At 41.2% G+C, this 24,811-nt stretch overlaps 1 protein-coding gene across 1 annotated transcript in view; it reads left to right on the forward strand.

Moving 5' to 3' along the window:
- The window catches only part of MAOA (monoamine oxidase A), a 70,122-nt gene that overhangs the window by 18,159 nt on the left and 27,152 nt on the right, over positions 1-24,811 (forward strand). Inside the window, exons 2-3 of the mRNA XM_055338817.1 lie at positions 2,558-2,652; positions 13,852-13,989. Coding sequence (XP_055194792.1) covers positions 2,558-2,652; positions 13,852-13,989 — 233 coding nt within the window. The remainder of the gene's footprint in view (positions 1-2,557; positions 2,653-13,851; positions 13,990-24,811) is intronic.

Raw genomic sequence — 24,811 nt, forward strand, 5'->3', positions numbered from 1 at the left:
TGTTTGCTCCTTGTCTCCCTCCCCTTCCTTCCTCTCTAACTACTTCACAGGTGCTGGTGTATTCTTCCATTGGGAGGCAGATAGCATCTGGTTATCTCTCTGTGTGTGATGTTAGCAGATGTTGATGCCTCTTACACTAGGTCCATCAATTCTGATATTCTAATTTTATCTATCCTCACCTACTCACTAGCATACTTTTACACAGCAGAACCTCCCTCCCCCTTTGTTAGTTCTTTGGTTGTTTTGAGGTTCACTGCAAATAGGAAAGGTAGGATGAAGGCCAGATCCTTTTCGTTTCCTTTAGTCATTTTCAGAATGGTAAGGTGGTTCCTTAGCGTTCTCCAGAGAACCTACGAGGGTTTTTATGTGTTTAGTATGATTATGAATTCATGGAATTAAGCCATTGCTGCTGTTATTTTGTCCCCCACCCCACCCCCCGCCCCATCTCCCTCTTGCAGTTGTTATTTTGATTTGATACTTAAACTTCCATCTTTGGCCAGTGGGAGTTTCTATAGGTGGGGTTCCTGAGCCTCTTGGTCACAGTCTCTGAAAGCCTTTTTGCTTTGTGGTATGACCTGATGTTCATACTTTTTTTGTAATGGGAGTTTAAAGATAACTAGGTATAAGATAGCACTAACCGTACAAATAAAAGTAGATTTAAAAATAAATGTGTGCACACATATATTTCCTTATTCTGTGAGCTGAGAGATCCCAGAAGCAATGACACCCCAGTAGCAAGGAGCACACCTACTGTCCAGATCTTGGTTTCTTTCTTTTTTTTTTAAAAAAAAAAACGATTTTATTCTTATTTATGTATTTGAGAGAGAGAGAGAGACAGAGCATGAGTGGGAGAGAAGAGGGAGAGGGAGAAGCAGATTGCCCACTGAACAGGGAGCCCGAAGCAAGGCTCAAACCCAGGACCCCGGGATCTGACCTGAGCCGAATGCAGATGCTTAACTGACTGAGCCACCCAGGCACCCCCAGATCTTGGTTTCTAATACTGTTCTTTAGGGCCACTTGGGGTGCGCAGTTGGTTAAGTGTTTCTCCTCAGGTTGTGATCTCAGGGTCCTTAGATGAGCCCCATGTTGGACTCTGCACTCAATGTAGGTCTGCTTGTCTCTCTCCTTCCCCCTCTGCCTCTCCTCCTGTGCACTCTCTCTCTCTCTCAAATAGATCTTAAAAAAAATACTGTTCTCCAATAAAGGAGCCAAGGCTCATTGGAGACATGGCTGATTCTAGGCTTGAACAGTGAAAGACAAGGTGACCCTGAAACATCTTGTAATACCAGAAAGTAAGGAATTGGCCGAAGCACACGCGCATGCGCATGTGCGCACACACGCACACACAATGATTAGGATGCGTCAGAAGGACACAGAAGCCAACTGAAAGAACTCCCAGTGACCAAAGTTGGAAGTTTGAGCAAAAAAGCAAATAACATAATATCAGATTATAACCCCAAGCATAAAACCACTATTTATGGGTCCATAGTGATACAAATAAATGATTGAATAAGAAAATAGAGGAGAAGAGAGAAATCTCCTTTTGGAAGGATTCCTAATAATTTATGTAGATAGTTCACCCTCAAGGAAGCAGAACATAACTTCCTGTTCCTTGAGTGTGGGCTGTGCATAGACTTCCTTCCAAAGCATATAGGGGGGAAAGGGAGAAGAGAAAGTAGCTTTATCATGAAGAAACCTGGCAAGCACCACTTCAACCAGATGATCAGGATTAACATCAGTGAAACTCCGCATCGATAGCATGCATTCTTGATGTAATGGTAATCCACAACATTTTCTCTACTTTTCCAATATTATTTACTGGGTTTTAAATCTATCTTTTGTGATAGTTTTTATTTACATGTAAAAACCTGCTCTAAGCTTTGAGCCAACTAATAAAGTGTGATGCATGGTTCCTACCTTTGGTAACTTTGAATCTAGTGGGGAAAACAACATCTAGCAAGAATATAAGTCATAGGATGTGATTTATAAGGGCTTTGTTTTAAGTAGGCTTCACACCCAACGTGGAGCCCAACATGGGGCTTGAACCCACCTGAGCTGAGCTCAAGAGTCAGGCACTTAGCTGACCAAGCCACCCAGATGGCCCTGTGAGGGGTTTTTCAGTTGAGAAAAGTACTGAGGGCTGGTGTAGCCAGGACAAGTTTCCAGGAAAGCATACTCTTCTGTTTATGCAATCAGGTTTTCTGGAAGAAGGGCACAATAAGGGTGGATTTAGGGGTTCAACACATTCTCTTAAATAGAATTTCATTACATATATATATATATATATATATATATATATATATATATTTAAAATAATTACAGTTTGTCAACCAACCTTACGATAGTGAAATGATTATAATGTAATATAGTTTGAGTTACAAAATTGGTGCCTTAATTAATCACAGTGTGGTCAGACTTTATTAGAAAGATAGCAAAATCAGTGGATTATGTATAAGGTCCTGCGTTCATTTGATGTGTAGATCTGGCTAAGTCTTGGATGTCTCATGTTTGGGTCTTAATATGGCCCTTGATTTTGTGTTTGTTTGTTTCCTTACAGGATTGTCTGCTGCCAAACTCTTAGCCGAACATGAAGTTGATGTCTTAGTTTTAGAAGCACGAGATAGAGTTGGAGGAAGAACATACACCGTGAGGGTAAGTGATTTTAATACTTACATATAATCTCTCACTCAAACTAGAAATGGGGATGCTGGAAGTCACAGAACTAGAGGTGATCTCAAGAGCTCATGCAGTTAAGCCATTTGTCCTGCAGAGCCCTAAACTGCTCCAACAAACACTCTTTTCAACAAACACTCACTGAAGAGTGACAGCCCCTGACCTTCAGTAACTTGTATTCTAGTGATGAAAACAAGCGTGAACAAATAACTTCAGTGCACTGTCAGAATTTCCATACTAGAGACCTAACTAGAGTATGCAACGTGTCAGGTGGGGTTACAGTTTGGCTGGACTTAAAGTGACTATACATCTATGGCATGTGTGCACATGTGCACGTGTGTGCACGCACAGTATAGGTTTCTTGTTTATTTGTCCAAGGATGCACAACTTAAAAGTAAGTGGGGCTACAGTAAGCAGAAGCAAATATAGCATATTTTTGTGCAATTTTGTCCTTAGTCTTTGTTCCCTAAGAGGAATGCTGCTGCCAGAGACACTTTTCAGGTTGGTTGGACATGAGGAGGGAGGTCAGTTCTTGCTGCATCAACTGCATTTTTATTCTTTGGCTAATGTCACCATTCTAGAAAAATGCATGCTAACTATTGCTTAGTGTTATTCAAGGACATGGTCGCAGGCAGTCAAGACTGTGGGAGCTGTTGAGAGTGCACAGGGAGATGACATGGGGTGGGGAGGATAGGGCCAAACATGGAGGCTTGGGTAGCACAGAGCTTTAATGAGGGCAGCAGCAGAGGAGCCAGAGAAAAGCAGCAGAGGCAGAACAGTGCCATGCAGATCAGCGGAGGAAAGAGAAAGGGAGGATGAATAGAGCCAGCTGCCAAGGGCATTTGACATAGGATGAGGGCTGAAAAGAGGTCCCTGTGTTTGGCAGTTAGATCATGAATGAGAGCCTTTTCTAGAGCACACAAATGGAGTGTTTTAAAGGCTTGGGACTGAAAGGACAAAACTAAACAGTTGCAGTGATTGGAAAGAGAGGAAGCCATCTATCTAATTAGAAGATGAATCAGACTTATGGCAAAAATGGTTTATATGGTGCTCATTACAACGGCTTGAGCAATACAGACATTCAGTTATTTTGCATTAAGAAGTCTGGTGTTGGGGAGTCCAGGCTGGTGCAGGGGCTCAACTTTGTCGTCAAGGCTCTAGTCTCTTTGTGTCTTTCCTGCTTAGCCATTCTTTGCATGTTGGCTTACTGCCTAGTGGTAACCAGATGGCTGCCGTGACTCTAAGCACTGAGTCCTCATTTAAGATAAGAAAGAGCATGAAGAGGCAGCCCCAGTTTTCCTTTTACGTTTTTATTTAAATTCCTTAGTTAACATGCAGTGTAGTATCAGTTTCCGATGTACAATACAGTGATTCAACACTTTGTACAACACGCAGTGCTCCTTGCAACAAGTGCCCTCCTGAATCCCCATCCCCTGTTTCCCCCATCCCACCCCCACCTCCCCTCTGGTAACCATCTGTTTGTTCTCTAGAGTTAAGAGTCTGGTTCTTGTTGAGGCGGCCCCAGCTTTATCTGCAACAAAACTTTCCCTGTACCAGAAGATCCCGGCAGACATCCGCTAGTCTCCTTGGCCAGAGTTGGGGCAGAGAGCTACCCTTAGCTGCTAGGGAGCCTGGCAAAGCAATTATTTAACATTTCCAGGCTGCATCATAGAAGCAGGCATGGGCAAGGCCGTATGAACAGAAATGGAATAGCCAACCAACATCTGAACTAGAATGTTGTTCAAGCTTTCACTGATACCACACTACGTTCCCCTGTCATTTGCTTCCTACCTTTTTAGATGTATAGGGATGTACCATAGATCTGTTTTCACTTTGCTCTAGCCTTGCGACTCAAAGTGTGGTCCATGGCCCAGCAGCCTCAGAGTCACCCAGGAGCTTGACAGGGAACTTGACAGAAATGCAGTCTTTTTTTTTTAAAGATTTTTTTTTTTTAATTCATGAGACACAGAGGGAGAGGCAGAGACACAGGTAGAGGGAGAAGTAGGCCCCTCACAGGGAGCCCGATGCAGCATTTGATTCCAGGACCCCAGGATCACACCCTGAGCCGAAGGTGGATGCTCAACCAGTGAGCCACCCAGGCGTCCCAGAAATGCAGAGTCTTAAGCCTTGTCCCAGACCCACTGCATCCAAATCTGCATTTCACCAAGTTTCCCAGGGGATGTTACAGAAGTGTTGCTCTATGGTGTATGTTTGCTTGCTTGCTTGAAATTAATGTAAATGCAGATAAATTGTATCTAGAGAATTTCCGAGTACTTCTTCAGACATAGTCCACTGGGAGGCTGCTGGTCTGGAAGTGAGGAGACAGGATTCTGGCCCCTGTACTGTCTGACACTCTTCCCTTGGGCAAAGTCCTGTTGGCTCTTTGCATCTCCATTTTCCCATTTGGGCAGTGAGATACAGTCCACATGTACTTGAAGCTCCCTTGCAACTTCAAGTTCTAGTTGAAGACAGTGTATTGTAGAGCAAAAGAAGGATTGTGTATCCCACATGTCTGACTTAATTAGATAAAATTCTCCTGTCATTTTCTGAAAATTATTTCTTCACTTTGGAGATTGTTATTAAATGATTCCTTAGCCCCATGTTTCTTATCTCTCAAATCTTGTGGATATTAAATAGGAGCATCAGTCATGTTGCAGTTTCTCAGTTAAGAACAGGTTTCTTGCTATAAGGGAAATGAGAATTTCAGCATGCCTGTCCCCATCTGTGTTATTGCCCCAGGCTGATTTTCCATGCTGCATCATTTATATATGTTAGCACCATACAGACACTATTGTGTATTGAGCATGATATTGTAATTCATCAGGTATATGAGGAAGGAACTTTGAAATGCTTACAAACTAGACTTACCTTTTATAGGGTTTCCAGTGAATAAAGGAGAAAAAAAGGGCTTTGCGAAAAAGGGACAGAAATGCTATTTAATAAGAAACTGAATTGAATATTGTTAGAATTGCTTCTAAGAGTATAGTCAATTAGGATAATTTGGAGTGGAGATGCCCTAAGAGTTCCTCTTTAAGTTCAGATCTTTAAGTTCTGAAATGTTAAATTTGGTATTGTACTTGACAACTATCCAGATAGATCTCCTATGAGCTCAGAACTTCCCAATTTTTCAGGGTGCCTGGTTGGCTCGGTTGGTGGAGTGTGTGACTCTTGATCTCTGGGTTGTAGGTGTGAGCCCTACGTTGAGTGTAAAGACTGCTTAAAAATAAAATCTTTAGGGGCACCTGGGTGGCTCAGTCAGTTAAGCATCTGCCTTTGGCTCAGGTCATGATTCCAGGGTCCTGGGATCAAGCCCTGCATTGGGCTCTCTGCTCAGTGGGGAGCCTGCTTCTCCCTCTCCCTCTGCCCCTCCTCCTGCTCTCTCTTTAAAAAAAATAAAATCTTTTTTTAAAAAAAGAGAGAGGTAGAGAGAGAGAAAGATGCAGAGACACAGGCTGAGGGAGAAGTAGGCTCCCTGCAAGGAGCCCGATGTGGGACTTGATCTCGAATCCTGAGATCACACCATTGGCCAAAGGTAGATGCTCAACCACTGAGCCACTCAGGCATCCCTAAATAAAATCTTTTAAAAAAAATAGAATCTTTAGGGGTGTCTGGCTGGCTCAATTGATAGAACATGTGACTCTTGATCTTAGGGTTGTGAGTTCGAGTGCCATGTTGGGTGTGGAGCTTACCTAAAATAAATTTAAAAAGAAAGAACTCCCCAATTTTTTCTTAGTGCAGTTCCTTTATAATTCTTCAGGACCAAATTTATGAAGTCGAAATGCCTGCATGGCTATCATAGGGATGGTGTATTTGTTTCTATATAGTTGCATGTTTGTGGCCTCTTCAGAGTCTGAGAAATAAGATCAAAAGCGAGACCCTCAAGGTGGAGGTACAACAGAGCAGAATATGGTAATACAGTTTTGATATCTTCATGCTGAACCTGATGCACCTCCTTTAGAGTCTTTCACCTTTGTAAAGAAACATTCTGTAAAAGAAAACAAATGAACACAAAGACAACAAACAAACCAGAAGCCAACTAAGTATAGAGAACAAACTAGTGGTTGCTAGAGGGGTGGTACCTGGGTGGGGAGGGGGTGGACAAAATAGGTAAAGTGGATTAAGCAGTACAAACTTCCAGTTATAAAATAAGTAAGCGAACTTTCCCCAGGGTTGAAAACTACAGCATAGGGAGTATAGTTGATAATATTGTAATAGGTTATATGGTAAAAATAGGAGTATTCCGTAAAATGCCTCACACGTTTTACTACTTCACTTAGGATTATTTGCTTTAAAGATAGTTTCAGTACTCTAAAGGCATCATGTGTGGAAGTTCCCATGAGTCCTCTTGCTGTCTTTATTAAAGCCTAGAAATTTATTGGAGTACTGACTCCAGTTTTGTTTTATATTTAAAAGGGGTGCTGGAGATGAGAGAAGGTTTAGAGAACAGTACCAGGAGTTAGTAAAAGACAATGTAAGGATTATATAAGGTACAGGTGAAAGAAGTCAAAAGCACATGTCATTTTCTGGTATTATGACAGAATGGAAGCCCTGATTAACTGCCTCCATTGAAATAAGTAGAATGCTGAATAAAATATACTCTGCCACCTTGACATGGAAATCAGAAATTTGCAGACCTCCTGGATGTTTAACGGACATCTCAAATTTCAGACACTCTACCTGAACTTCTGATCTTCTCCATCAAGAACTCCATTCCAGCAGCCTTCCTTGTATCAAAGGATGGCAACTCTAAAAAACTCGAGAGTCACACTCAAAACTCTCAGGCCTCACATTCACTCTGTTGACTCTGCCTTCAGATATATCCAGAATTCACTGCTTTGCACCACTTCCATGGCTACCACCTGGTGGGAGCCACCATCATCTCTATGCCAGATTGCTGCAATGATCTCCTAACTGATTTCCCTGCTTTCACCCTTGCCTCCTAGAATCTATTCTCAGTGCAGCAGCCAGAGTGAGCCTGTCAAACCTAAGTCAGATCTTTGGCACATCTCTGCTCAAAAGCTTCCAAAGGCTTTCCTTCGCACTCAGAGGCCAACTGGTGTCCTTACAATGCCCTGTGAGGCTTTCCATGGCCTGCCCCCTAATGACCTCTCTAACCTCATGTCACATTCTCTTTTCTTTTTTTTTTTTTTTGAGAGGAGAGAAGAGTAGAGGGAGAGAGAGGGAAAGAGAATCTCACAAGAAGGTTCCACATCAGCACAGAGCCTGACGTGAAGTTTGATCTCACAACCCTGAGATCATGACCTGACCTGAAATCAAGAGTTGGAGTTTTAACCGACTGAGCCACCTGGGTGCCCCTCCAGTTCTCTTTTCTTTGCTCACTCTGTTCTAGCCAACTGGCCTCCTCTTTCTTGAACACGCTAGTCACCCTTCCACCTTAGAATCTGCACTGGTTGTACTTTCTGCCAGGAATGCTCTTCTCCTGGCATACGGACAATTCCTTCATTTCCTTCAAGTCTTTATGTAAATATTTCCTCTTCAAGGAGGCCTACATATGCATTGTATCTTAAATTGGAATCTTTCCTCTGCAGTTTCAGTCCCCTGTCCTATTGTTATTCTTTGTTTTTTCTTGTTCTTGTCAACCTGAGATAGTTATTATGTTTGGGGTTCACTCCCAATGGGTCTCTTCCCACTTAGTGTAAGTTCCTTCAGAGGAGGAATCTTTGCTTTGTTTGCTGATGCAACAGAAGCTCTTTGAAGAGTACCTGGCACCTTGTAGGAGAGCATGATCTATTTGTGGAATAAACAAGTGCATCCCCGAAGCAGAAATAGACTCAAATCCTTTACACCCAGGCCTCAGATTATTTACACAGGGAAAGTTCCAAAGAAAATAAGTAACTCATAGTTAAAAATGAGAAAGCACACAAGGAAACAAGGCACCACAGAAGAATAAGCATAAAAAAATGATCCAGAAAGATTTTGTAACAGTCAAATAAGACAAAGAGTAAAAAATTACTGTTCAGCATGGTTTTGTTTTATTTATTTATTTACTTATTTATTTGTTTTTGTTTTATTTTCAAATTTGTAAATTAATTTTTTTTAACCTTTGGTTTTTCTGTTTGGCATGTTTTAAAGAGAAGTACTCAGGGGCCAGGCCCCTGGGTGGCTCAGTCAGTTGGTTGGGTGTCTGCCTTCAGCTTGGGTCATGATCTCAGGGTCATGGGATCAAGCCTCCAGACTCTGCTCAGCAAGGGTCGCTTCTCCCTCTGCCTCTGCCTGCTGCTCCCCCTGCTTGTGCTCTCCCTCTCTCTGTCAAATAAATAAATAAAATCTTTTTTTTAAGAAAAGAAGTGCTTAAAACTAGGAGCAGGGTAAAGAAACTAAAAAAATGATCAAGTAAATTAAAAAATAATTTCTAGAAATGAAAATATACTAATTAAAATGAAAAACTTCAGCAGGCATATTTAATAGTATATTAGACACAGCTGAAGACAGTGAATGAACTGCTAGAACTGAAAGAATTATCTAGCATGCAGCTCAGAAGCAAAGATTGGAAAATATGTTTTCAGGGGTGGCAGGCAGCTAAGACACGAAAGATAGAATTATGATGGTATAAAGAAATAATAGCTGATGATTCTCAGCATTGTTGAAAGACACGAGGAAACCTATCAGGTCCGACACATGATAAACGAAAAGAAATTCTCACTCAGGCACAGAGAAGCTGTAGTATACCAAAGAAATAGATCTCACAAGCAATTATTTTTTAAAAGACAAAAAAGACGAATCATACATACTCTTAAAAAATCAACAATTAGATTTATAAGTGACCCTTGGAACAACAAAAACAGATGCCAGAAGATATCTTCCGTGTTCTGAGATAGAGAGAAAGAGGAACTAAACTGAATTCATCACCTGCTTGAACTGTCTTTTTGCCAGACTGACAAAAACAGAGACTTTAGGAACCAGTTTGGAGGAAATTATAAAGAAAAATGTATTTCAAGCAGAGGGAAAACAATTACAAGCAAAAGGTCTGAGATTCAAGAGGGGACAGTGAGCAAAGATGTTGGTAAATATTTAAATAAAATTCAGCAGCATCAAAACATAAAACAAAGTAATGTCAAATTTGTTTGGAGACAAACCCAAACCAAAGTACTTTTATAGCTTACAGATTGGAAAAAGGATGATAACAATTGAAGTATAAAGATTTTTGTATTTTTCAGTAGGAAGATAATCTACTGATAAACTTTAGACTATATTAAGTATGCATGTTAATATTGCTAGGAAAATGTCTAAAATAGGCCTGTCTATAACTTCCAAACAAGTACAAGAAAAAACTAAGAGAAAAAGTAGAGAGCCTTCAATCCAAAAGACAGAAAGAAATCAGGGCAAAAACTATTTGAAAAAACATAATAAAATAAGTTAAGACATTTAAAAAGGAATAATAATAAATATAAATGCTAAATTCATCAATTAAAGGAAAACAATTGTCAGATTTAAACTCTAACTGAAAGACCAAGAAAGAGATAGACAAAGGGACTCCTGGATGGCTCAGTGGTTGAGTGTCTGCCTTTGACTTGTGATCCAGGGTCTTGGGATGGAGTCCCACATTGGGCTCCCTGTGAGGAGCCTGCATCTCCCTCTGCCTATGTCTCTGCCTCTCTCTGTGTGTCTCTCATGAATAAATAAATAAAATCTTAAGAAAAAGAGATAGACAATATTAACTATATTAATATCAGACAAAGTAAACTTTGAGCAAAAGCATGTCATTGAAGTGTCTGTACATAATGATAAAAGACCCAGAAAATCAAACAATTCTGAACTTGTATACAGTAAATAATGTGCCCCAAAATATAAAGCAAAAATTAACAGGAATCAAAGATAAATGCCCAATGAAGTAGGAGACTTTTTTTACATAATTTTGTAAGTTAATGATAGATTAAGCAAATGAAAAAGCTCATTTTTAAGCTTATTCTAATGGACATATATAAACTATGCATATCACTTTTAGAGACTATATTGTTTTTTTGGGCAAATATGAAAAGTCTTTGAAAATTGATCATGTATGAGGGCATAACATGAGCCTCAAGAATTGTCATAAAATCCACATTCTTTGAGTACACTGCAGTTATGACAAAAAGATAAAAAAATCCCAGTTGTAGACGTTAAAACCCAACAAAGTTTATAGAAACATGAATCTAAAGAGAAATTGTAATGGAAGTGTGAAAATACTTAAAACTGTACAAAGGAAATATTAAACTAAAGTTGTGTATATAGCTAAAGCAGTATTTAGAGGAAGATTTATAGTCTGAATTCTTCCATTGGGAAAGAAAAAAGGCTCAGTATGAATGAACTAAGCATAAAAGGAGTTAGAAAATTAAGAATATAATAAATCTAAAAGAGACCATGAAATTGCATAAATCAATGATACAGAAAATAAACATTCAGTAAAGAGGATCAATGAAACAAAGGTTGATTCTTTGAAGAGACTAAGAATAGAGAAGTGTCTGGTAAGATTTTTCAAGAAAAAGAAAAAAGGGACATCTCAAATAAACAGTAAAAGGGATGAAAATGTAAATATAACTACTGATTCAGTAAAGAGTAAATGAAAAATTGATGTCATGAACTTTAAACCAACAGTTTTGAAACATACATGAAATGTATAAGGAAAAATATGCTTATCAAAATTAACACTGATTTAAAAAGAAACAGAAAATATGGGTCCTGCTTTAGCCTCGAAGTAAATTGAATCTCATATTTTAAGATTTTCCCAAAATTGGGCAGCCCCGGTGGCTTAGCGGTTTAGCGCCGCCTTCAGCCCAGGGCGTGATCCTGGAGACCCTGGATGAGTTCCACGTCGAGCTCTCTGCATGGAGCCTGCTTCTCCCTCTGCCTTGTGTCTCTGCCTCTCTCTCTCTCTCTCTCTCTCTCTCTCTCTCTAATAAATAAATAAAATCTTAAAAAAAAAAGATTTTCCCAAAATGAAAATGGCATGCCTGGATAGCTCTAGAGGTATGTTCTACCTAATGTTCAAAGAATAAATCATTCTATTTATATACAGACCCTTCCAAAGGATAGAAGAAAATATGATCATTGATTTATGAGATTGGCAATACTGTAATGCAAAAGACAGATGAGGATGAGGTAGAAGAGAGGAGAATCTCAATTTCACTCATGCATTTGGCTACAAAAATCCTAAATAAAATGTTAGCAAAGCTTATCCTGCAATGGAAAGATAATATCAGGTTGGGTTTCACCAGGAAGGCAAGGCTGAATAATATTTGACAATCAGTTTTCTGGAAATAACACTTGAGGTGAATTGTCCCAATTCTGAATACACAGAGATTGGACAAATTGCACTGTACACACACCCACAGATCTCTGAAGCATCAGAGAACTAAGAATGTGGTAAAGAATCACTGGGCCATCATCTGGAAAGGATTGACCTACTTTTCCCCTGGAGGTGGGGAGTGGGGAGTGGGAGTTTACTGACCACCGAAGAAGCAAGTGAGAGGCTGAGTAGTACTTTCAGAAGTCATCCAAAGCTAGAGCAACTGAAGGTCAAGTCCAGAACCCACCAAAGTGGGTGCATATGGAGGGAGGTATTGGTAAAGTCCTCATTCTTTGGGTTGGCCTGTGTCCTTGGACTGAGGGTGAACTTTAAGAAGAATAGAGCAGGTGTACATTGCAGCCCAGCTTCAAATCGTCTCAGGCACAGGAAATGCAATAAAGTTACCTGGTATCATAAGGGTCCCCAGGTGCTAGGCAGAAACAGACAAATCCTCTCTGAGAAAGATGATCATCCTCCTAGGATTCAGATTCTTTCCGTATTTTTTCAAATTCAATGAGTGGCATGCCATAGAAAATCATCAGGCAAACAAGAAACAAAGACAACATGGATAAGAACGGATATAAACAACAAAATAGAAACAGACCCAGAAGTTATTACAAACACAGGGAGGGGGTGGAAGTCACCAGTATGTCAGTCTATTGATTAAATTACCAGGAAATGTGTTAATAAAAAAGTTGGGGAAAATAGAGAACTGCACACAAGAGGAAAAAGTAAATTTCAGTTTATGAAGGAAGGATGGTGTATTTATAAAATAATTTGTTAGGTATATGAATCTTTTTATACCTTTGTGTACCTTTTTCTGTGATATATTTTTCCCAGCTAGTATTTTTTTTAAGATTTATTTATTCGACAGAGAGAAGAGAGTATGTGATCATGAGCAGGAGAGAGCATGAGCAGGGAGAGGGGCGGAGGTAGAGGGAGAAGCAGACTCCCTGCTGAGCAGGTAGCCCAACATGGGACTCGATCCCAGGACCCCAGGTTCATAACCTGAGCCAAAGGCAGACACTTAACCAACCGAGCCACCCAGGAGCCTCATTCTGTTTTTTCTTTCTTTTTCTTTTTCTTATTATTATTTTTAAAGATTTTATTTATTTATTCATGAGAGACAGAGAGAGAGAGAGAGAGAGAGAGAGAGAATGGCAGAGACACAGGCAGAGGGAGAAGCAGGCTCCATGCAGGAAGCCCGACGTGGGACTCCATCCCAGGTCCAAGGATCACACCCTGGACTGAAGGCGGCGCTAAACCGCTGAGCCACCCGGGCTGCCCGATTTTATTTATTTGAGAACGAACACGAATGGAGTGGGGAAGGGCAGGAGAGAAGCTGACTTCCCACCGAGCAGGGAGCCTGATGCGGGGCTCCATCCCAGGACCCCGGGATCATGACCTAGCCGAAGGCAGATGCTTAACCAACTGAGCAATCCAGGCGCCCCCCCCCCCCCCCGCTCCATCTGGTATTTTAAAATAAGATCAAGAGCCCATCATTGTGGGCTGATTTAAAACTTCATCTGTTGGAAATTGGAGAATTAGGCCTATACCAACAACCGCAGAGAAAAGCATAGATAAAAACTTTAATGCTTTGAAAAAGATCTAGATTGGCACAATGTACGATAGCATTCTTTATGTGTAATACATGTTATTGTCGAATTGCCTCACTCGTAGCTGTACAAATGGGATTGCTTAGTGATGAGTGTCATACAGGGTTGTGTCCCAAATCCTTGGGTGGAGGAGAAAGACTTGCTGCTTTCTTAGGAGAAAGTGAGACATTCGTTAGTTGTAAAGAATAAATGTTTTTGTCTTTAAGACCTAGAAACCTTTTTTTTTTTTTCTGAGTTTTAACTAAAGTCTCCTGGTCACTTTTTCTCTTTCTACAGAATGAACATGTTGATTACGTAGATGTTGGTGGGGCTTATGTAGGACCAACTCAGAACAGAATCTTACGACTATCTAAGGAGCTGGGTCTAGAGACTTACAAAGTGAACGTAAATGAGCGTCTTGTACAGTATGTCAAGGTAAGTCTGACATTTTACTTAACCCGTGGGACAGCGTCGTATTTGAGAAAACATTTTTTTTAAGATTTTACTTATTTATTCATGAGAGACAGAGAGAGAAAGAGGCAGGAGCCTCTCTGCAGGAGCCCGATGTGGGACTCAATCCCAGAGCCCGGGATCATGCCCTGAGTCAAAGACAGACACTCAACTGCTGAGCCACCCAGGCGTCCCTGGTTTTGTTTTTAATTGTTTTTTCCTCAAAACAACTGTACCAATAGGCTCTCAACTTTACAGCAATTATTCCACCTTTTCTTTTTCTTTTCCTTTAAAAAAGAATCCTTGTGGACTCTGGGAATCACTCGGCTTGGTTCTCCTCTACATCATCCACTGTTGCCCTTGGAGGCTGCACTCTCACCCCCAGTCCAACTGGAGTGGGGGTAGGAGGCTCTCAGCTGTTTTTCTGCTTCATCCTTGATGGGGAATCGTGGGGGGCAGGAGTCACCTGTTGCAGACAGCCACAGACACAGAGCCCCAGGCAGCCCCTGAAGCACCTATGAGGCGATTCTAAGGCCCTAAGGAACACAGTAGTCTGAGACCATTTCTTAAGACTGAACACATATTCATTCTCATTCTTACCTGACATGTTTTTAAAGATTTTATTTATTAATGAAAGAGAGAGAGAGGCACAGACACAGGCAGAAGCAGGCTCCATGCAGGGAGCCCAACGTAGGACTCGATCCTGGGTCTCCAGGATCACACCCCGGGCTGAAGGTGGTGCTAAACCACTGAGCCACCCAGGCTGTCCTTACCTGACATTTCTTTGCACACTTTGATAATTTCCTCTGTATTGGGCCTGGACTCTTGGGAGGTCTAGCTGGGTTGTGTAGTTTCATGCTGTTGAAACGAGATTGTTTAAACTCTGCTGTTATCCATGCAAGAAACGGCAGCTGTTGCCAGTGTTTTTCTGTCTTACTGAAGCCAAACGTGGAGCAGCTGGGGTCTGGAAATGTGCCTTGGGAGGTCAAGTTCTGTGATCTGCCACTGAGGCCCACTTCCTGGAACTAGCATCACGAGTGCAGGCATAATTGACTAATTTTTTTGAAGATTTATGTATTTATTAGAGCGAGCACATGGGAGGAAGGGGCATAGGGAGAGAGTCTTAAGTAGACTCCGCACTGAATGGGGAGCCTGACACAGGGCTTGATCCCATGACCTTGAGATCACCACCTGAGCCAAAACCAAGAGTTGGGCACTTAACTGAGCCACTCAGGTGCCCCTCATTTACTCATTCTAATGCCAGGATTGCCACACCAGGTACCGCATCATTTCTCAACAGCTCTACCCCAGGCAATCACGTGGGTCTGGAGCCTCCAGGGACTTTTGGGCTTCAAGTTAAGGGTACTTGTGATGTATGCACACTGACACACAATCAGGGGATTGTGGGAAATTCTGATAGCTGGTTTGGGATGATTCGGGATGCTTAGGGGAAGTGCCAAATTAGGTTCAGAGGTCAAGGGAGGAATGAAGACAGTATAAAAGTATAAAAAATTATACAAAGTGTTGATGAACACTGGCTTCCATAGGCTTCACAATCAAAAAGAGAAAAATCCCCTTGGTTCCCCACTATATCTTTTCTGCACGGTATGGTGTTCCCCTGGACTAGTCAATAATAACAACAGTGAGAATGATAGCAACTAACATTTACTGAGCACTTTTATGTGAATTAGCATATTTAATGTATTCACACTCAACTACTCGTTAAACGGTCATGCAAATTCACTGTCCAGTCTAACTGGAAAGCAAGCGAGTCTGATGATTGTTCTGGAATCCGAGCAGACTCATGCTTATAATCTCTTCCTCTCTAACATTCAGGTGCTGAGAGATTTTTATTTTCCCTGGAGGCTCGCAGTAAACAAGGAAGTGCTTTTTTGTTCTTGAACTCATGACATCCACCTTTTTAGGCAGGCACAGTTACCCACATTTTACAGAGGAGAAAGTTGAGGTTCAGAGAAGTAAAGCCAATTGATAAGTAATGGTCTACCTACCCTGTGAGCTTATACTGTTAATGAATTTTAAGACTGACAAGGTAAACTAAAGATCACTCTTTTTATTTAAGACATAATCTCATTTAAAGAAAAGATGTCTTTAGAAATACTATTAAACTATCCTCTCACATACTTTAACCTGCCAAAGAACACATATTTCCCCCCCAAGTTAGACAGCAATGTGAAGATAAAACAAATAGTGGGTCAGTTAGAGGTTAACTTATTTTATCTGAAAGAGTGCCTTTCTGCTAGTGTTTCTAATAAATCATATCTTTCTGCAATGAGAAATAATCAGTGTAGTAGATGTTTTTATAATGACTAGGGAGCTATAAAGTGAGGAGGCCAGATTAGGGAAATTTTATATTCCATGTAAGATTATTAATAAACCATGTAACAAAACATAATTCTACTTCTTTAAAAATATCTCAGCTCTCATTGTTCCATCCACTTTTGGGGAGACACATGGACTTTTCCCCATCATCATAGTGTATCGGGTTAATATTCCAAATTATCTTTGTGGCACTCTCCGTATCAGCTCTCATGACAGCCTCAGCTTCTATAATCTACCACAGAGCATTCTTTTCAGTAAGTAATACCAAAGTGGTGGTGGGTGAATCACCAGAAGATTGCCATTGTGTAGTTAAAACTGAGCCATATTCTTTGTGGCTCAGATTGCTTCAGCTTTAAAATTTTCCCAGTATGCAGCCTTAAAGAATGCCTCGATTATTTCTTCTGTCAGCAGACTGACATTCCTCCAGTTTCAGTTTATTCCAGGATGATTTTTAGTATTCACCAAAGAATTATTCTTGACCTTTGGTAGATTGCATTTACAGTGCAAATTCTGACTTGACAATGTGGAGTTTCAAGCCTGAGCCTCTGAGCTGAGCAATGGGGATAAACGTTCAGTGGTATTTTGCACCCTGTAGCCCTTCCCAGGGAGTCTGTTTACTTCATGCATAGAAGGTTCACATCGTTATTGCCAAATTCATTCATTGGTTCAATAAATAGTTACTGGATAGTCTCTTCTGTACAAGACATTGTTCCAGGCTGGAAATACAGTGGTGGACAGACAATCAAAGTTTCTGCTTGCATGGAGCTTACCATTAGCTAACATTTCTGCCTGTATCCTTGGATCTTATGAATAGAATACGTATTCTAATTCTAGTTTGGTAGATCCTGATTCTTTTTTCTTTTTTAAGTTTGTTTCTGCTTGGTTGGCTTTAGTAATCTCTACACCCAATGTGGGGCTTGAACCCACAACCCCAGGATCGAAAGTCACATGCTTTACTGACTGAGCTGGTCAGGTGTCCTAGTAGATCCTGATTCTTATACAAAAGGTTCTTGAACAGGTTTTTTAATGTAGTAAATTTGATATGGGTCTATTTAGGAGACTCTGATTTGTGAAATTAAATCAACCATGTTGTCTTTAACTTAAAAGGTGGATTTGAAGTGGCATCAGCTAGGTGTGTTTAAAACATTCTCTTTAGGGCACCTGGGTGGCTCAGTTGGTTAAACGTCTGCCTTTGGCTCAGGTCATGATCCCAGAGTTCCAGGACTGAGCCCCTGGTCAGGCTCCCTGATCAGTGGGGAGTCTGCTTCTCCCTTTCACTCTGCTCCCCGCTCCCTCCGGGAGTGCTCTTTCACATGCTCTCCCTCTCAAATAAATAAATAAAATCTTTTAAAAAGATTCTTAAAAATTCTCTTTATTTCTTCTTTTCCTTTGAATGATATAAGGGAAGCAGTTGGATTTGAATGCTTCTTGGATTGATTGATCCATAACTTGTATTAGTAAATTAGATGCACCATTATGATTATTTTATGAGTAAGTTTCATTGAGTTGCGGAGACTTTTTGTTAAGTTTTGCAGTGCTAAGTCTTGGAGAGGAAGGAAGAAACGCTTAATTTCTTTTTTTTTCTTTTAATGGGATCTTCCAGATCTTAATAATGCAGGTAGGGTGTAGAGAGGGCGAACACTGCCTCCAGAGATGGAGCAAGGCATTTTGCAGGCACTGCTTTGAAGGAGAAATCAGCACATTTCTGCATTCCCACTTTCTCCTAGCTTTCACACCCTAAATGAAAATCGAGACTATAAATATATACCACACATTTCTTTTTAGAGAATAGTGTGATGGAGAACAACACAGGCTTTCCTGATAGTAACAGCTCACCAAGCAAGTTTTCCTAGTATTGTTTCTGTTCTTCCCACAGCCATTTACTTCAGGTTTCTATGCCAACAACTGAAGTCAGAGGCTTTGCAGAATGTGTGTGCTCTGGAATACTAAGTAAAAATTTTTCTGTCGTTGCTAAGAGGTGAACTTTGTTTTAGCCAGTAGGCCATGCTGAAAGCAGAGGATTTATTTTTTCATAGTTTGTCTTAATGCTCGCCAGAAATAGCTGCATCTTTGACCCCTTGATTTATAACAGAGTGTTTCTTTTGGATTAGGGACATGTATTTTTAAGCTGCTTTCAACACCTTTCCATACCAACTCACAGAAGGTGTATCTTTTGTGTTCAAAGAAAGTTATGCTTTCACTTTCAACTCTGCTCGGTAGGAACAGCAAGAAACCAAAGGCATTAGGCTTCTTGTGGGGATGTTACTTGTTGTGTTTTGGTCTCCTTTCTTTTAATCACGTAAATCCATCCCTCCTCACCCCGTGCATAGGCATTGCCTTCCATCTGTAATGTGCCTATACTTGTGTCACCTCGTTTGAGTTGCCGAGTGATCCTATGAGGTAATAAGCATTTCCTCCCATCTTACAGATGAGAAAACTGAGGCTCAGAAATCTTAGGTGTGCCAGAGTAAGGCTTTCTAGGTCTTGAGCCCAGGGTTCTACATCACATCATTCCTTATCCCACAGGCATAAAGTCAACTTGTAAATCCTTTTAATAAACTACTGTGAGGTATGACAAAAATCACCTTACCCTAGAGGGTTCTGAAGTCCTAACATGCCACTCAGGTGGGAGGGGCTCCTGTGGACCTGGCCTCCTGTGGACACAGGCACATCCTGGGGATGTGCTGGGGAGCCATATGTGATGCCATTCACCAGGGTGGCTTCTTCTCTTGCATCCTGAGCCATAAATCTGGAGTCCCTCTGGCCTTCAGTGAGCAACTGACTCCTGAGCAACCCCCAGGCCATCCCAGTCAGGCACAGCAGGCTAAGGACTACAGATGAGTTCTATTACTGTGTTAAAATACGAAGTCCAGAAGTCTAGGGCATGGTTTGGAATTGTTGGTTATGTATTCTTTTTGCTAAGTGATTTATGTGAACTCATTAGTCAAAGTATGATTGAGATAAGAGTATTTTATTTTATGTCATTATATCCTGCTTGATTTAAAAAGAAAAAATAATAAAAAGAAAAAAAGGGTAGGGTGCCTGGGTGGCTCAGTCGGTTGAGTGTCTGACTCTTGATTTTGGCTCAGGTCATGATCTCATGAGTTGTGGCAGGAGCCCTGCATTGGGCTCCATGCTCAGTGAGGAATCTACTTGAAGATCCTCTCTTTCCATCTCCCTCTGCCCTTTCCCTCCCTTCTAAAAATAAATAAACAAGTCTTTTTAAAAAAAGAGAAAGAGAGGATTTAAAATAATTTATAAAAGTCAGGGTAGAGATGAAAAAAAACCATTTAGGTAAGAACAGGCACATGGTGATGGAAAGGTACTCATGATAAGAAATTCTGTTTGATCATAGAAATGAAGTAATATAAGAGGGATTATTTGCTTTCTTCTCTAAATTACAGTTATATATGGGTTCTTAAAAGCAAAGACTAACCATGTTCATATATTTTCACTTTGATCTATCATTTAGTACAAAGATATATGGATGTCACTTGTAAAAAATAGTTTTTAGTAACTTCTATTCTTTTCCACCCTCCATTTTAAAAAGACTTCATTTCTTTCTTTTTTTTCATTTATTTCTTGTGTTTACAGGAGAGTGTAGACAGAAATTACTCTTAAAGCCTTATACTGTTTAGAAAGCTAGGTCAGGATCACCTGTGTGGCTCAGTTGGTTAAGCATCTGCCCTTTTCATGTCATGATCCCAGAGTCACAGGATAAAGCCCTGCATTGTACACCTAATGGTTAAGATAAATTTTTATGTTATGTGCATTTTAACACAAGTTTTTTTTTAAGAGAGAGAGAGTGAGTGAGAGAGAGAACCTGTACATGTGGGGTGGGGAGGGGCAGAGAGAAAGAGAGAGGGAGAATCTTAAGCAGGCTCCATGGTCAGTGTGGAGTCTGAGATCCCATGACCCAAGATCATGACCTGAGCTGAAAAAAGTTGGATGATTGACCAACTGAGCCACTGAGGTACCCCTACAATTTTTTTTAAAAGGAAAAAAAACCATAGCAACTAACCTGACTTTTCTATATATTAGGTTGTCACTTCAACCAAGTAGAAGCTTTATGCTCTACAAACTAAATTAGAGATTTCTCCCTGAAAATTTATAGGAAAAAAGAGAGGCTTTGAGAGAAAGTGGCTAATGTTGACCTAGCTCTCTTTTTTTATTTTTAAGATTTTTAAATGTATTTATTTGAGAGAGAGAGCAAGAGCACACACGTGTGCATAAGCAAGGTGTATAATTCAGTGACATTAGATATATTCACACGACTGTGTACCCATCATCCGTTCACAGAACTCTTTTCATCTTCTTGCTATTCATTTTTATTTTTTATTTATAAAAAATTATTTATTTATTTATTTATTTATTTATTTATTTATTTGAGAGAGAGAGCATGAACAGAAGGTGGGGAGAGGGAGAAGCAGACTCTCCACTGAGCTGGGAGCCCATTGTGGGGCTGGATCCCAGGATCATGGGATCATGATCCGAGCCGAAGGCAGAGGCTTAACTGACTGAGCCACCCACGGACCCCTTGGTATTCATTTTTAATAGTTCATCACAGCAATCCTTTTCTAACCATTCCTTGAGAAGTAGTCTAGAGTCACCCTCTGTGACTCAGTGAACTGGCTTTCAGTGGCAGCACAGAAAGGGCATTCGGTCAGACACAAAGGATTTCTCTTAAGGCTGTGGAGCTTTGCAGTCACCTCCTCAAGTGGGGCCTGGGCATTGTGGTTAATGGCAAAAAGAACCTTATTGGTGGAATGAAACATCACAGAAGCAGCTTCCTTAAGAGAAATTGCTCTAGGCTCCATGATAACCCAACTGCTGGAAGTTCTGAGTTTTCAGATTAGAATGTTGTTGCCAGTTTGAGATCACAATCTCCTTTTTCCTCCCCCTATTTTCTACTCCCTCCCTATTCCGACTTTCTCCCTATTTGCCCCCTCTGCAGCCCTACCTTGCCCCCACAGTACACACCCACTATCCCAGCCCAAAGACTTAATCATTGGTCTTGAAGTTTCAAACTTTTGTAGAATAGCCTTCTAACAGTTGAAACCTGAAACACCCTTGAATGTCTTTTTTTTAAAGATTTTATTTATTTATTCATGAGAGAAACAGAGAGAGAGAGAGAGAGAGAGAGAGAGAGAGAGAGAGAGAGAGGCAGAGACACAGGCAGAGGGAGAAGCAGGCTCCATGTAGGGAGCCTGACGTGGGACTCAATCCTGGGTCTCCAGGATCACGTCCTGGGCCAAAGGTGGCGCTAAACCGCTAAGCCACCCAGGCTGCCCTAAACGTCTTTATAAATCCCATACCTGGTCCATTCTGGGCACTTCCTGAAGAAGGGAAGCTCCGGTGTCCCAGGAGCACACATTGACCCAGCCAGAAAGTCTTTGGTGTCCTTGCCTTGTCCTGCCATTTAATGGGATTGATGCTGCCGTATGTAGCCCTGTATTTCAGGCCTGGACTCTAATAAGCTTTTTCACTTCTATGTCAAGTTCATTGAACGAATACCTTTTGAAGACGGGGTGGACTGCAGAGTTTTAGTAAGTGGCAGTTTCCCCTACTTTAAAGGTAGAAGAATGCCATAAGAATGCACATATTTGGTTCAAGGTCCTACAGAAGTGAGTGAGAGAGACAGACAGACAGATATGGAAGTGGAATTGATAACTAAATTTAGCACACATAGAACTTGAATCTGAAGGGACAGATAATGATCACAATGTGGATACCTTCTATTTGAGCAGTCTGGTATTGTTTGCATAACACTTCATTTTGCTGTTTGCTTTGTGTTTGGATTTTATGCTACCAGAAGAAGAAAATTCTGGGTGGAGTCACAGAAAATGTGAGTGTTAATTATAGTTAAGTGTAATGATCACTTTGATCCCGAAAACTGTTGAACTGAGTCCTTTTCATATAAAGGACTTTACTCATGGCAGGCTCTCCAAGCAGAGGGATCGATTCCTGGACTCCTAGTCCATTTCCTTTCATTCTGACAGCGCTTGTGTCATTTGTCAGACTCAAATGATGCGCTGGAAACCTCAGGCTGAGATTTAATTTTGTGTGTTTGCCAAAGTACCCAATGGCCTAGTTTCCACAGCCAGATCCAGCAGATAAATGTCTCTGTAAAAAACCTCAGGCTTCCGACACGATGGGAAGAAATCACCACCGGCCCACATTTGGTGCCCAGGGGGAGTCATAAAAGTGGACTCTGAGGCACAGATATGGGCACAGTCACTCATTTACATAATTATTTGGGCCAAAAAAGTCCTGAGTGTCCCTGACTTTTCCCAACTTGTAGATTTTTAAAAACTCCTCTGATGTTCAAATGTAGGAAAGATTGTGCTGAGGATTTAATCGCTCCTGGTCCCCTCTCCCTCCCACATCTCCACCGTTGTGATCACAGGAGCCACTGCTGAAGCAAGTCCATGCAGTAGAGTGGCAGGGCTGCATCTGCCCAATCACTGGGCGACGCAAGGTGAATGCACTCAGTTCATAGCCAATCTGGCAAGAAGCTCTGCTTTGACCTTGACCCTCTCTACTTGCTCTGACGTACTTTCTCATTGTACTGCCTGGTTTCCAGGGGCAGAGTCCCAGCCTCGATACTCAGCACAGAGCACTTGCAATTTTAGCTTGACATACAAGCGATTTCATTTGATTTCTCCTGTTTGACTCAGTGTTGTGGGATGACATACATTCTTGTTCAGGAGACATTCACATGAGACTGTATTCCCATTAGGGTCCTTTGGAAAATAAGTCCTTTGATTATCAGGACTCCTCTTTCTAGTCCCTGTTCTTTGTGTTCCCTCAGGACCCTGCAAGCATCAGCCAGAATAGGAAGAAAGCATACCTAAGGGAATATTTTCTAAGCAATACTAATCCCAAAAGTGTTTTGCCAAAGAGGGAGTTTCCTGGTCAGATGTATTCTGGAAATGCTCCATGTTCTGCCCCTATCGTTGAGTGCCAAGATGTCTGTTAGCATATTTAGGAGTCCTATGAGAACTGGCAGAAGAAAATTAAACAGAAAGACTTTAACTATAAGCTGAGATGTCCTAGATCCATGACCATGGAGCCCATTTTCGGGGGTTCATCCGTAAAGAGTAAAGTGAGAAATACTCACACAGGAAATGGTTTTTGAGATTTTCATCTTTTTCTCTTCCCTTCAACACCTGACACATAAGGAGTTCGAGTAAATTTGATGGTAGTATTGATGATGGCTGTTTTAGAAAAGGTATGTATGTGGAGTTGATCGTTAAAAATCAGCGCTAAATTGGTATTCATTAGAAGATCTTGTCTGAGGTGGGAAAAGAGGGTGTCATTTTGCATAGAAAGAGGCTGGACCCTTTCTGGAACCTGGAGGAGCTAGATGTGATATGAGATGGGCTCTACATGCAAGGCTTGTATCCCCCCCTTTTAAAAAAAAGCTTTTATTTATCCATTTGAGGGAGAGAGCAAGAGAGAGCACAAGCAGGGAGCAGGGCAGAGGGAGAAGCAGACTCCCTGCTGAGGGGGGAGCCCGATGAGGGGCTCCATCCCAGGACCTTGGGATCATGACATAGCTGAAGGCAGAAGCTCAGCTGACTGAGCCATCCAGTGCCTCTATATTTCCCCCTTGTATTCCTCCATTTAACGAGTATTTCTTGGAACATTGGTATATACAAGGCAGTGTAGGAGATATAAATATGTGTGAGGCATAGCCCTTGTCGAGTGCATTGAAACTAGTTGGGTAAGTTCTTACATAAGTCAGTTTAATAGTATAGAAAATAGTGAGGTGCTATGAGCAACAAACAAAGTGCTTTAGTGTGTCAGAGGCAGCAGAAGTCATTTCCAGCTTCGGCAGCTAGGTAGGATCTTTGGGACCATGTTTCTCCCAGAGCTGTATTTACTTATGCCAACAACCTCCAGACCTAGAAAGCACATCCTCTTTATTTATTAATTCATGAGAGACACAGAGTGAGGCAGAGACACAGGCAGAGGGAGAAGCAAGCTCCATGCAGGGAGCCCGATGTGGGACTTGATCTCCGGCCCCCAGGATCATGCCCTGGGCTGAAGGCAGTGCTAAGCCGCTGAGCCACCCAGGCTGCCCCTAGAAAGCACATCCTAATGGGCTCCCAATGAAGGATTCAGCTCAGGGTCACTGCAGGTCCAATCTTCCTAACATGTTAATAAAACTGTTCTGGAAAAACAGCCACTCATCCTCACAGTATAACACGTTCATCTTTTTTTCTAACTGCCTGTTTCTCCTGAGTTAATGGCCTGTTTCTCCTGAAAGAGGAAAATGCTCTGTCAATGATCTTTACTTACCCAAGAGCCTCCAGAAAAGCTCATATTGTTGCTATCCTAACTGCTTTGTTTATAATGTCTGGATAGAACTAGAACCCCTTTGGAAAGGTGGCATGAATATTCATTTGAAACCTTGCATTCTTGATACCATGGCATCATTTGTACCTGAGCTAATTTTTAAAAA

This window comes from Nyctereutes procyonoides, unplaced genomic scaffold (genome assembly GCF_905146905.1).
Source record: "Nyctereutes procyonoides isolate TBG_1078 unplaced genomic scaffold, NYPRO_anot_genome, whole genome shotgun sequence".
NCBI classification, from domain to species: Eukaryota; Metazoa; Chordata; class Mammalia; order Carnivora; family Canidae; genus Nyctereutes; species Nyctereutes procyonoides.